The 14,976-nt window shown below is 35.7% G+C and overlaps 1 protein-coding gene across 3 annotated transcripts; it reads left to right on the forward strand.

The window, feature by feature from the left end:
• The first annotated feature begins 1,285 nt into the window (after nucleotides 1–1,285).
• On the forward strand, nucleotides 1,286–14,587 carry bsg (basigin). 3 transcript variants are annotated; one of them, XM_058760102.1, is made up of 9 exons: nucleotides 1,286–1,499; nucleotides 6,147–6,497; nucleotides 7,229–7,403; nucleotides 7,846–7,934; nucleotides 8,059–8,198; nucleotides 10,284–10,563; nucleotides 12,585–12,597; nucleotides 12,779–12,852; nucleotides 13,539–14,587. In XM_058760102.1, exons 1-8 carry the CDS (start codon nucleotides 1,430–1,432, stop codon nucleotides 12,837–12,839), a joined length of 1,179 nt encoding a protein of 392 aa, XP_058616085.1. In that variant the 5' UTR covers nucleotides 1,286–1,429; the 3' UTR covers nucleotides 12,840–12,852; nucleotides 13,539–14,587. The 3 variants fall into 3 exon arrangements, with proteins under 3 accessions (XP_058616085.1, XP_058616084.1, XP_058616086.1); XM_058760101.1 differs by having other exon boundaries at nucleotides 1,288–1,499; nucleotides 12,573–12,597; XM_058760103.1 differs by lacking the exon at nucleotides 6,147–6,497 and having other exon boundaries at nucleotides 1,292–1,499; nucleotides 12,573–12,597.
• Nucleotides 14,588–14,976: the final 389 nt, after the last annotated feature.

The raw sequence follows: 14,976 nt of genomic DNA on the forward strand, positions 1-14,976 counted from the left end.
TTTAGGAGTACACGTCGGTCTATTGCCATGTTTATATTCCTACATTTTTCAGTGTGGCCACAGACTTTTGAGAGAGAAATGTTATTGTTGAGACTTCTTGTTTGTGCAAATCTTTAATAGTTTGCAAATTGAGAGATGTAAACAAGTAGCTCACAATCATTAAGCCTATGTGCTATAGTGTTATGGAAGCAAAGCTAATTTCCTTGGAGCAGCTTGACACACGAATGACAATTTACCTCATTGTTTTGTAATTTTCTGTAAAATTTCTGTATGTATCAAACTGGGGAAATGCAGTGTGAAGAAGAAAATATAGTCTATGTAAATATAGTCCATGTCTTTGGTATAGATGAAACACACTGTATACCTTTTCTTTGAGCTTTTTTTTTTTTTTTTTTTTAATAATTCTAAACAAGATTTAAACAATTAAATTTTATTGAGACAAAATTAACTCTCAGTTGTTTTTCTATTGTGAATATTATTTGGTAAGATGGTTATTTAGTTATTTATATGACTGTGTTGGATCTTTGCAATTGTGTATTATTACAGAATAAGACAAAGATGTTTTTCTAATGAGTTCCCACTATAAATATCTCCAGATAGATTGAACATGTATATTTTTCCAAGGAAGGAACATTCCCTATATAATCAACGGAACAAGCAAACAATAAGCCCAGTCTGAATCTCTTTGATGAGGATGGATTCAGACTCACTGGGGAGAGCATTGCCTGCCGCGGTGGATTTACAAACTTTAGAAACAATAGTCATTGTCATGTTAATTATTAAGAAATATTTTAACTAAAAATCTCATTCACTCATTTACTTACCCTAATGTCACTCTAGACATGTATAACTTTATTTGTCTGTGGAAAACAAAGGGAGAAGTTAAGCAGAATCTAAATGTAGTCCTATTTTATTACAGTTAAAGCCTAAATGGGGTGGATGCAGTCTGTAAAGCTTCAAAAAGGACAAAAAAGTAATCCAGACATAAACTGTTTCAGGTGTGCTGAAGTGATAGCTGAGGATCAGACTAAAACTAAAAGTTGTTATGATAATCTTCTCCTTCTTATGAAACTAATTTTAATTTTTGGAGCAACTTTCATCCTACTACTCAACTTTAGAGGAACAATATACTCATGCTTTGAAATAAACACACGAGTGGTTAGTTAAAATGACATAGCCTGTTACTTAATTTCTGAAAACCTAAACATATCGAAATAATTTTGTATGTAGTTTAATGCACACAGGGCGGTGACGTTGACGACCGGACGTGATGACGCAGGTCCTCGAGCCTGTATACGTGCGCGTTCACGAGAGAGCTCGGAACAAGTAAAGGACGACGAAGCTTCACCGAGGGCTTTGCTCCAAACCGTCTTTTCCTCTGGAAACAGGCCCGATATTTATACTGTTACGTATTTAAAAACATTTAACCATGAGAAGGAAGCTGCTTGGCGTAATTCTCGCCGTTTGTATCGGTTGGTTTGAAGCCGAGGCTCTGACAGGTAAGGCGTCTTGTTTTTCTGTTGATCATGTAGCTCACGAGCTCGTTTTTCACAGGCCTTCTGTTCACGCAAACACGACCTAGACGACAGGTCGACTGTATTTACCGTAAGATCAAGTAAAATACATTGAATATGAACGTTTTAAATGGCTTGAAATGTTTAAAGGCCGTTTAAATCGTCGGCACGAGACCACGGGGAAACGACTCGCGCGCATGGAGCTATAGCAACAGCTGAATAGTTTTTACTCATTAAAGCTCTTCAAGTTTTTCTTAAATCCCAACACATAGGAAATACGTATCCAAAAGTAAGTGTGCATATAGTGTTAATAATTAAAAAAAAAAAAAAAAAGTTAACGACGTAAATGATTATCATGGTGTTAAAATGCAAAGTACAAACCGCGCAAAACCCACCATGTGGATTTGCTGTTTTTGTTTTTTCTTTCCCCCTTGTACAAGAACCTTTAAACCCAACTCAGTGTTGTAACCCAAGTTACACATTTCCCAAAATTGGAGATCTACTCTCAGAGGATCATGCTTCTTAGTTGACCGTTAATAATTACAGGAAGGATTCAACCTAACTTTGCTTGTTAAAATATTAATGCCTGTCCTCTTCCCTGGCAGGTCAGCTGCTCCAGTGAATGATGTCTTGGTAAGCAGCAGGCAGCCATGACAACCGGTGCAGACTAGTTTTCTAGAGGCCTGCTGTCAAGTCTAGTACAACCTCAGTTGAGAGTAGCCTGTAATCATAAAATGGAAACCGAGGGAGTCAAAACATGTTTGTCCAATCATGAAGGAGGTGGCAGTAGGGCAGCAATTTTCATCTTTTAGTCTATCGCTGTTCAGTAAAAGGCTTAGTTTAAGCTCATTATAATGTTCCATCACTGGAAGTGGCACAGGAATCCACGCAAACCGAATGAACTTGATCAACCGTTGCTTACTTGCGGTAATGAAAGTTAGCAGTTTAGTTGTAAATGTCAATCATGTACTGCAAAATTTGTATTTAAATAACCTTTCCACCCTTTTAGATAAATCAGTTGGTTTGCATGATGAATGAAAATGGCAGAGTAATGAAATTTTGCGTTATGGTCTGGCACCATCATAATTAGTTTAGTCCCCCAGCAGCAGCACCAGCAGCTGATGAATAGCAGGGTCGGTAAATCCAAACCTAATCAGCTTCATGCTCTGTTAGAAATAGAGCGCTAAACACCCTAGGAGGTGCTTTTCTGCACGTAAGCATTGATGGTTCCTCAAAACGGAACAATCTGTGCAACAAGTTTACTCATGCTGTTCTTGAGTAATGCTACGGTTGAACGTCAGGCCGCGTAGCTGGATGGTGGAAATTGTAGCATCTCCAGATCAGAATTAAAATTAGATTTTCCCTGATTACTCAATCTTCAGTTCAGCTCAGTTGTGCTTTGCTCAATAAATTGGGTTAGAGCAAATGAGCAGGTATTTATTGTTTGCAGGTGAATAGGCGTGAGAATGTTTTGTTTGTGATATCTTTTTTGCTTTGTGTGCTGCTGGCAGCCATTTTGTACTTAAAAAGGGTATTTGTCAGCATGTACCCGGCTTGGTTGGTGAGGATAGTCCTGTCCTTCAACTTTTTAATTGTTCTCACTAAGGCTGTAGGAATATGCAAAACTATATTTCAAAATGTGTCTAGAAAATTGGTCGCAAAAAAAAATGAATGTTAAAAATCTTATTGTGTGTATGTTTTTATTTTTTTGGCCTTGTAAAGTTAATCTAAACGTCTTAACTTCCAGTGGGAAAAACCCCCCAAAAACAAACAGATTCTGTGACACGTCGGACATCGTGAATCATTTAGTCTCTTTAAATCCCATCTGTCCACAACAGACTACAAGCTTGCATTGATTTTTTTGATATTTTGATTTTTTTTTAAGTGCAACACCCATACTTCAAAATCAACAACTGATGAATATAACTAAAACTCCATCTTAATTTTTTATAAACTGTTGTGTTTGCATATACATAACGTGTCAGAAAATGTCGCTACTTTCATCTTGATGAAATGGAGGTAAAAAAGACAAACCAAACTAAGGCAAAATTTGATATTTTGAAATTTGTCACATTTTCTGTCTATATTTTGATGAGAGTTGAACCTGGGCACATGGTGCCTAAATTGAGACTTATTTATTTTATGCAGTGTTTTAGTAAGCTGAATGTCCCATGCACATTTAGGGTAACAATCATAAAAGCCTTGTGGTTAAACAGTTATGACTTGCAATGTATATTAATGTCTTTTATAGAGAACATTTTATCGGCATTCAATCATGAGATTGAGCCACGAAAATGTAATGTTGAAACAGTCGACCTTAGGTCAGTATTTCTTCTGCCAATTAATCCACATGTCAGTTTGTGAGAAGGTGAACTTATTGACTTGTTTACTAGAACAGGTTAAGTCAAATCTAGAAGTGGCAGACTTTGTACCGAGTGATTTACTGTTCTCCCTGTTTGGAGTTATTTATAATTTAGGCTTGAAATATTGGGTTAATACGTCTGCTTTATGGTAACATTAAATCTAAACACTTAAATGTACAAATATGCTTAAATTCCTTCTAGAGCTTGTTTATATGTGTGGTTTTGAATTTGTGGTCCACTTAGTAAACGTTGGAGGTGACCTTTCTTGATGGTCAAATGAATGAAACCTGTTCTGCTTTCAAAGGGCACATGTTATTTCAGGCCTAAGGCATGTGTGGAGTTTCAGTGCTCTGACTGTAATGTGGATTGTGAACATCTACCATTTTTACCCCTCCCTGGCTAAGACACTAAAACATTCCTCCCTCAGCAGCGGACAAAAAGGGAGCCGTACCTTACTCTTGTTTCAAAACCAAACGCACTGAAAACATGTGCTTCACCGCAGGAAGTAACAACAGGTCTGGGGCTGATTTCAAAGTGTTCTTGCCATTGATGTGAAGAGTTGTTGTTCAAGCTGCTATGCACGTACTTCCATGTCGTTCAGGGGTGTGTGTTGTTCTAAGGTGATCAGAAGAATATCGCTGAAATTCTCCATGGGGGATTAGCACGGTACATCCTTGTTTTTCTCTGGAGAACATGCTCCATGTCTACACGAATGGCTTCAGAAATGGTTGTTTTTAGGTTCACTTACTCTGTTCATGTCAATTGTTTATTCATAATCTTATGACAAGGTTTAAAGGAATAGTTTGCTCAAAAATGAAAGTCTCCATCATGTGGTTCCAAACCTGTATGACTTTCTTCTGGTGGAAATCAAAAGAAGATATTCTGAAAAAGTGTTCTGAATCCAATGAAATTGGTAAAAATATATATTTTTCATATATATTCAATATATATGTTCCACAGTTGAGGGGGGAAAAAAACGCATACAGGTTTGGTACGACATGATGGTGAGTAAATGATGACAGATTTGCCTGTTTTGAGTGAACTACCCCTTTAAGCTTCGTCAGTCATTACCATTACAGTCATCCCTTTAGTTCAAGTGACTGTTCATTTTTCATTGCATTTCTTGATATGCTAACCTTTGGTTTTAATGCATGCTTCAACTCATTGTCTTTTTAAAATGCTTGCTTCTAATGTTCTTCAGTTGGGTTTTGGTTATCATGAAGTCTTGCATCATGATGCTCAAAATTAGTGGTCGACCGATATATATATATATATATATATTTTTTTTTTTTTGACAGCTGATGCTGATATGTTGGAAAGCAGGTGGCCGATATAATTAAATTAATATTTAAGAAATTTGAAAGCGTTTGAAAATGGATTAAAAATAAATGTGTAAAATAAACATACTTTAGATGACAATGTATTTTTCACAAATAAATATTTAATGAAGTAAACATTGTAACCAACAGGACACTTGGTAATCTGTGTAGTTTGTGTGCATTGGGAATAATTTTTTTTCAAATAAAGCCAAAGTAACAGTCATTTTACATACAGCACACAGTGGAAATGACATTAATATGACCGTGGGCAAATGCTTGAAATCACGAGTTTAAAGTTTGTCGATCACACGTCTACAGTGAAGCTGAACTCTCCTCCTGTCCGCATTCAATTTGCACGGACTGACCGTCACACAGAAAACACGCGACCATGTGGGAGACAAATGCACACTTCACAAGATCTTATCTAGATTCGAATAAGTTTGTGAAATTAAATGTTCATTAGACAATGATATAAATGCGTATTTGTAATCTGCGAATACGCAGACTGTAATTTTGTAGTCTTTGCTGAATGCTGACGGCAAATGAGAAAGTATTATAATGTTTGCTTTTCTATTACCAATATAAAAGCAATCCTTATTACTTTTGTTTACATTTTCATTTCTTTATTTAATTGTTCTATCTGATTATTAGACTTCTATCCTTTTAGACAGAACTGAACGATGACAGCATCATGGTATGTGCTCAGGTGCTGCCGTTCTCAAGTCGCATCGGCCAATGCTAGTATTTGAAAAATGCCAATATATCGTTCGACCACTACTCAAAATCCAGTTTGTTTCTTGTGTATGCCTTTGTTTTCCATTCTAATGTTTCTCTCTTTTTCTTTTCTCCTGTGCTGTTTCATTTCTTCTTTGCCTGCCTGTCTGCTAATCATTATTCATATCATCAATGAACTGTCCACCCTAAACCCAAATCACTCATCAAATGTCCAGCGGGCTTCATAAAATCGCCCTTGTCTCAGATGAAACTCATAGAAGACAGTGCTGAGCTGGATTGCGAGGTCATAGGGAACCCCATCCCCGAAGTTCAATGGTGGTTCATTGAGGGTGAAGAGCCGATTGAAATGGTCACTCAGCTGTTTGACGGCGCAAGAGAGGATCGCGTACACATCAATGCCACCTATATCAACCACGCCACCAGCACGCTCATCCTCACCAACTTAACACTCAACGACACGGGTGTTTACGAGTGCCGTGCGTCAAACGACCCCGACCGCAATGACCTCAGGACCCCACCCAAAGTCAAGTGGATTCGCTCGCAAGCGAATGTTATAGTGTTTGAACGTGAGTTACGTTGTGGTATCGCAACGTCTCCACTAGCGTAGAGGAGGAAGTCCCGTAGATTCAGACTCTCCCTTGCCTTGCCCTCCGCCTTCCTTTTTGTTTTGTTTTCTTCGACCAGAGACCAGGTCACATGACTACTTTAGCACCATCTGTTCTTTCATAGTAATCTGATGCCTTCTGAGAATATCACTGTCTAGAGCTTGAGATGAAGTTGAACCTTTTAAAGAAATGGCATTGATCGGTTAATGTTACTGCCGGTCCGAAGGTGTTAAACGCAGTAATTGGCCTTCATTTCTGAAAAAGGGCTCTGATTATGTCTCATTAGCGTGGCTTGCTTTCAGTAAACATCTAAAAAGCTCTTTAGATGTGTGGCTTAACCCTTCTGGTGGTCTTGGAGAACAACTAGTTCTTTTCCACAATAGGATTTCATAAGCTCATGGTCTCCAAACCAGTTGCTGGTTGGTTGAATTTCGTTCCCTCTTCCCATTTGTTTTTCATTACAAACTGCTCACTCCATGTTTCCCAGTAGCCCAAATGTACCTTCACTTCTCCTTTGATAGAGCACAATGTGCCTTACAGCACACATTGTGGTGAACATCTGGACAGCAATGTTCCGATCTGTTCCATCGTGTGTCCAAAAATGTCTTTTTTTTTTTTTTTCTCTGTTAAAGAGTCATAATGTTATGAAAATTGATGTTTGTGTAACTTTTGCTACTTTTATGCCTCGGCAGATGCAACCATCACGACCAAACCAGAGGTGGTGAACGACCAGAACCAGACCTCTGCAACACTCAGCTGCAACCTTACCAACTTTTCTTCTCCCATCAAAGGCTACTATTGGACCCATAATGGCAAGACCATTGAAAAAACAGAGTCAACCACTTCAAAAGATTTCATTGAACTTGAGTATGTTCCTCAACCTTATGGAAATGATTGTATCACTAAAGAAGAGTGAAATATAGCACTCTAATTTCAGTAGAAGTTTCTCAGATTTAGTGTTTACAGGTTCATTAAGTATAATGCAGCTTCTCAGTTTTTGCGACGCTACTGTTGCTAACAATACCGTGATTTAAGAGCCTCCGGCACTTCACGTTCACTGACCTTAATTCCCATTAGAACTGTTGGGTCGGAAAAATATCCATGGGGATGCCTGAGCGGTGTAATGGAAAAGCTGTTTACTTTTATATTTGATATTTTCTTTACTTGTATTATCCTCCCCTCCACCTTTATTGCTAAGGTGCTGTTGTTATATTGAGGGATCTCAATTGGCATAGAAAACTGTGAAATGTGAAATATGTTTTTTAAATTTATTTGTGGGTCTCATTGCTTGTTTTTCTTTCTGTGGCAGAATTAAAAAGATTGATTACCACTCTGCTGGACTATATGCATGTGTCTTCAAAACAGAACCTGAGGTTAATGCGACCATTGAAGTTAAAGGTAAGGAAGTTTGACTGACAGATTATTGCATCTGTTATCCATCATGCCTTGCGTGCATTTTTTATTTTATTATTTTTTTAAAGTATATTGTGCTCATCACCCATAATTCTACTCTTCCTGTTAGTTCTCCCACATGTAGTGGCCTACAAACACTCTGAAAATGCTAATGAGAAAGACAAGGCTGTCCTAATATGTGTGAGCCATGGATACCCCCTGCCTACTGACTGGACTTGGCATAAGCTCAGTGAAGATGAAAGTAACAAGGTAATTAAAGCTTGTTCTAAAATCACGAGATTGGTACCTGGCCATGCAATTTGAAGGTTGGATAAGGTCGCAAAGGTGTGTTAAATGACACTTGGCATCATGGGCGACATTTGACTCTCGAGTCAGGGGAGCAAGAAAGAAAAGAGCAAAAAAAAAAGATCTTTTTCGGATGTAGCCTATGAATCAAAACAATGCGCTACTATATTGCAACGCATTGTCAATACAGTGTAGTGAAGAATAACTTAGTGGTTGGCTGCGTTTAGTAAACTGTGGAACTTTGACTCTAGCTGCTGATTTGAATGGCCCAAGATTCACGTTTTAAATGTCAGTTGATGACCTTTAGTTTTTAACCAGAAATGTGCGTGCTGCTTTTCTGATGTTCATTTAAATTTTCTGTCTTTCCTGTGTCACTTAAAATGTGTCCGTTTTGAATCATTGTGGTGAGACACGTGCGGAAAAAATAAACGAACAGTAGTGGGACTATTCTGTCGTAATTCGCATAGCCTACCATTCATTTCTGAACTTTGTACCATCCGTTACTGGAAATGAAATTACTGGTCGATATTTCCCGATCTCAATAAAGTTTATGCTTTTAGTCCGTGAACTGGATCTCGCTCAGGACGCGCTCTGTCTGTGGAAGTTTGGCCAGGACCGCTTCCAGAATAAATCACTGAGGCATTTTAGTCCCATCTATTGCTTATTACTGATATTCTCGAATTAATCCAGCATCATTCCTGAAAATTTGCAGCATGTATGCATCCAAAAAACTAAAATTTCATTCAAATTCTGAATTATATCCTAGAAAACACAAGAAGCGTGCTCCCTTTTTATCACTAAAAGCATGACTCATTAAAGTTCATCGTGATCTCACAAAATTCGGACTGCAAAACTGCAAATCCCCCCCCCCCAAATGTCGCCCATGCTTGGCGTGATGAACATTTATTAACCTAGCTGTAGCATCTATCCGTTTATTGCATAACAAGACTTTTGTTGTTAAACTCAAACTAAAAGATCAACTTGAAGCTTTCAAGCCTTTTCACTGATGCAGTGGAGACATTGACATTTACAATTGTTATGGTTGTGTAATAGTACAATACTTAATAAATATGCTTGTAGTTATGTTAATAGAATTATTATAATATTATATTCAACCTGTTGTGACAACTTCTTAATTCATAATTATCATTATAGTAGTATTAGTTGTATTAATACAATTGTTATAATATATTCAACTTGTTTACTACTACTAAAGTAATTTAACTGTTATAGTGGTAGTAATATAATTACTGTTATTCAGCCTATTGTCAAGTACTATTACATAAAATATCTGATATTATATAATTTATATTCTAATAACTTATAATTATAGTACTAATAGTTGTATTAATAGAATTGCTACAATTTATTCAACTTGTTTACTACTAGTAAAATAAGTTATTTAACTTACAGTGGTAGTAAGTACATTAATATATTGTCACTGACACTGTTCCTCAACTTATTGTCGAGTACTATATTACATAAAATAACTGTTGTACGCTAGTAGTTATTTGAATTGTATTTATATTCTATATATTGTTGCTTATTTATCATTAAAAATTATTTAATAAATTGTACTAGTATCAATAAAATTACAATACATTCAACTTAATAATAATAATAATAATAATAAAACAAATATAAACAATAATAATAGCACTTCTATTAATAGAATTGTAACAATGTAACTACTAGTATTATTTGGTAGTTATAGTAGTATAATATATTGTTAATAGAATATATTAGTGTTGTTGCACTTCAAATCACCATATTTATCAAGATGATCACAATGGGAGTTTGTTTTTTGTTTTTTTCTTTTTCTTTCTTTCTCCCTCAGATTGATGCTACACGGGGCAACTTTTTGAGCAATTTTGCTTGAGCACTTTCCTGTTGAGAATGGGCAACAAATTTCTATCTGGATCATTTATATTGTTCAAGGGCCCCGTCTCTCACCTGGTTGCCCGTTGCCCAGCAACATTTCTCAAAAAGTTGCCTTGTGTATCATCAGCCTTAATATCTTACTAACAGTTTTGCATTGTCAACACACAGGATGCCATTGTCAATGGCACTGTTGACAAGTATGAGATCAAGAACACCCCCAACAAGACCACACTGTACGTGAAAGATCTGGACATCAACAAAGACATGGGCATGTACCAGTGCCAGGGCACCAATGAAATGGGATCAGCTAGCGATAAGATTCAGCTGCGTGTGCGTAGCCAACTGGCCGCCCTTTGGCCATTCCTCGGCATTGTCGCTGAGGTCATTATTCTCATCACCATCATCTTCATCTACGAGAAGAGGAGAAAGCCAGACGAGATCAATGACGGTATGTGATGCTAGTTGTTTCCGTTATAATGTTTCCATTTTCGTGAATGTACAAATGAATGATCAGTGGATGTAATTTTACATTTGTTTATGAATTCGTAATGGTGCAAGATCCTATTTCAGTTTGATTTTGTATGTTTATTTTATTTGGCCGAAGTGTGTGGCTGTTCCTTAGCTGAGTCTATTTTTATTATTTACGTTGTTTATTTCTCTGTTCGCTGCTGCTTTTACGTTGTGGTAAGTGCACAAAACTGCATGTCAGACTGAAGTGGATTTTCTTAAACGGGTGGTTTTGGGAGTTTGAATGCTCTCCCTGATAGGCTGAGAAGTACAACTCTTTCACTGGCGGTTTGTCTTAAAGATGAAAACTAACCAGATTTGTCGGACTTAGGTTCAAGAAAAGCACCTTTTTTTTTTTTTTTTTTGGTTTTCCTGTAGCCAGTGAAAGTGTTTAGCTGAGTCTGACACATTGCAGTTCAGAATGGGTTTTAAATGGCAAGGTATTATGCATAATAACTAAGATGACATTTCAGACGGATCATGTTATACTACTTTGCATGCTCTCTGCATCTTCTCATTGCATGATGTTCTTCAGCCCTAGATTATGCTTCCTCTACGTCTCTGAGGCGGCACCCTTATGGCACTAAGGGTGGCAAGATATATAATCCTAACTTTATCCCAACTTTATTACTATTTATTAAGACAGTTCATCTTTCTGAGTGTGTTTGGACATGCTCTCTGCATGAAAACTTCAGTTAAAGTCTCTTTCAAACTCGGATTCAGCTTTTAGTTTTTTTTTTTTAAAGTATATGTTTGTTGGTTGTCAACTCATATTATTTACATCTTACTTTCTGATTGTGTCTGTCTGAAGCACAACCTTGCCAGTAACCAGACTATTTTATTTCATTTAAAATCCATATTTTTTTAAATGATTTATATATTATGAATATATAAAATGATACTTTTGTGACTTCAACCCCCCTCTATATTTTCTTATTATAAATGTAGTATCTTTTAGTGACTTGAAAATCACCACAAAAATGCATATTATAAAATCCTTTAACATCATAAATTAATATAAACTATTTACTTAAATATTTTATTGTTTTAAACAGCATATAGTGACTTCAAACCCCCTCCAAAATGCATTATTTTACATTGTAATGTAAATGTATGTAATTATATGCAATTTGCTTTATCTTTCTAAAAAAAAAATATATATATAGAAAATGTATAACATTCTTCACTGTTGATATTGAGAGAGATAAGTTGCATAAATATTTTGTAGAAAACACTAACTTTAGTATTACTTGATTTGTTAATTTTTTCAAAGTCATTTGTCTCTTGTTGTGATTGGGTGTTATTTTCATTTCCATACAGCTGTTGTCATATCCATAGACTTTCCTACATATGTGCCAGAGGCAGGACATTTTTCAGCGGTTTCTTTTCAGTAGGAAGGTTTCTGGGTGATGTGCTGACTCCAGAAGTCCAGTGCAGGAGTTTACAAATATGATATAATGTTGTTTGAGAGCCTTCATCATGATTGATGCAGAAAAGGAACAATGTTTTTCTCTCTACTACATCTGTAGGTGAGGTTGTGCTACAAACAAATGATATTTGATTGGAAACGTTTGTTCTTGGGTTGAAAACCACTAAACATATCCTTTCAATCCAACATCAGACTGCATGGTTAATGTAAATGCATTATTCTGCATGAATCATTGTTAGTAGTGCTGTGAAAATGTTGATAGCTGTGTTTAGTTGATGTGTACAGATTTAGCAGTAGAAATAACTGAATTAAGAGTATCAGTAAGGTTTTCCAGTCCCCAAATCGCATTACTCATTAGGTGCTCTGCTTTTAAACTTATGGTTCTCACTGTCTTGAGGCTGTCACACTAGATTTTAGACAAGTTACTGTAACAGTTCAAATAGACTGTAGTGTTGTACATTTGTCAAAATGAGTGTGTAACTATTTTTCTTTTTCTTTTCATGTGTTCCTGCTTCCTGTAGATGATGACTCAGGATCTGCACCACTGTAAGTGTTTTGTAGTATTTGTGCTGAGAGGTTGTTGAAGTGCAGAAGTTATTTGTGCAGTTTTTCTCAAAGGAACTTCAAGGCCATGTTGAAGTCTAGACGGTAGCCCTAGATGTGCTTCTAGCTCAGGAAATTCATATGCACATCAAAGAGGGAACTGACATGCCGCTGTGTTTTTCAGGAAGAGCAATGCCGCTACAAACCACAAAGACAAAAATGTCCGGCAAAGGAACTCCAACTGAGAAAGGAGAAAAGGTGAAATAATTTTATATATATTTAATATGAAACCTGTTATGGAACATTAATGTTCTATATTTTATACACTTTATATTATTAATTACTATCACAACTGTTTATTTTTAATGTGTATCTTTTTATATTGTAGACTTGTAAAATAAACTATAGTAAAAATATTTATGTAATTCTATTCAAATTTTATGCATTTTATATAAAAGGTAAAGAAATATTTGATCATTTAAATTTTAAAAATAAATGGAAACAATTAATATTAAAGATTATAATTCTATACAATTTATCTAAATGTTTTTGTGCTTTATAACTTTAAAAAGTAGAAGCAATTTTCTATAATGGAATATAAAACGTGTATTAAATATAATAAAAGTAATAATATAATGTTAATCGATATTAATTACTATTAATATTTATTTTTAATGTGTACCTTTTATACCATGTACTTGTATAATATGAACTAGAAAAAGTTGATTTATGCAATTCTATTAAATCATTTTATGCATTTAATATAAATGGCAATGAAATATTTGATAACTTAAATATTAAAATAGAAACAATATTACGTATAGTAACTTTTTCTTATTGTTTATTACTTAAAATAGTAACTTTTTTTTTTTCCCCCTTCAAGTGTAATATATTTTTTAAACCCCATCAAGCTGATTTTTTTTTTTTTTCTTTCCATCTTTCAGGTGTCCTGATGACTACTGTTGAAGATGTATATGGAGAATTGAGTTGCTGAGTAGCACATTATAGTGCACCCTGCGAGTTCTTAACCTTCTGCTTGAGTGTTAACGTCTTGAGATAATTGGCCTCCTTTTACTTTTATTCCTATCCATATTGTGCTGCCAGCTGACATTTTTAAAATGTTTTTTGGGGGGAGGGGTGGAAATTGCATGATTGTATTCTTGCTGTAGAAGTGTGTTTAGTGAATCTCTTAATGTGGGAAGAAATTTTTTTTTTTTTCCGTCTTCCTGGTTTTTCACTGTTCCTCAACGAGTGTGTGCACTGCAACTTTCCGAAACATCTACTGAGTGTAATTGAATCACTGTTCAGCCGCATGAGAATTTAACCATGTTCAGTGTATACAAATAGATCGCTGAATCAAGTTTCTATGACAGCAGTCGTTTTCCTTTCTGTAAGCCTTAATGTTTAGCCACTTTATTGTACATGCTAGTTTTAATTATTGAAATTTAAATTAACAACTTTTATGTGCAGTACTTGTGTTGTCGCTGCACATTAAAGTGCTCTATTCCATGTGGATGGTCAAATGCCACTTTATTATTTCAGGCTAACAATTTTCTGTTTAATAATGTCAAACAAGCTTATTTTAAATTTGATAATGTAGTTTCTAATGTTGACTCTTAGGATTCCTCCTGCCTGACCCTTAAGGACCAAGTGCTAGTACAGTGTGTCATTTGCTGTTCGCATAATCCGTTATAATTGTTTCCCAAATTCTAACATGGAGGACAATGGTATGGTTATATTTAGGTAAAGTCAGTGAAGGTGGGGTTTTCGTGAAGGCTTTTGCTTAAATTATACTCTCCTATTGACCGTCATACTTGCATTGTAATGCGTTGTGAAGTATAGTGTCTGGATGTGTGCCATTTCAAAGTTAAGAGATGTGTAAAATTTAAGACCTTGTTAGAAGTGTACAAATTTTGCCTTGGCTTCATAGGAAATCTAAAACACTGTCAACTGTACTGACTTGCACAATCTAAATAAACTTATTTGATTTTAACTTTTTGTCTTTTGAGTATTGCTTGGTGTGTTCAACCAAATAAATCATTTGGCGAGATAACGAAGATGCCTATATTGGCTTGTTCTTTGAGCCACCATAAGGGGGCGACATTTACTCATTTATTCGGTTTAGCTGTAGGGAGCGGCTCTACGTGACAAACATCACAGCGTTGGAAACAAGGAGACACTCCAGAATATAAAGCATGTCATTTAAACCTTTATCGGCTTTCAAAATAGTCACCCTTAGTAGTACTACTCGCATTTTTTTTTTCTCCATGTGAATATTTGCTAAATGGATTAATGACTGGAAGCCTGTGACATCTTAGGGGTGATTCCACATAAAGAGCAATGCATTTATAAAGCTACAAAATAAAATAAAAATCATTAAGA

The sequence above is a fragment of the Onychostoma macrolepis genome, chromosome 22 (genome assembly GCF_012432095.1).
Source record: "Onychostoma macrolepis isolate SWU-2019 chromosome 22, ASM1243209v1, whole genome shotgun sequence".
Classification (NCBI taxonomy): Eukaryota; Metazoa; Chordata; class Actinopteri; order Cypriniformes; family Cyprinidae; genus Onychostoma; species Onychostoma macrolepis.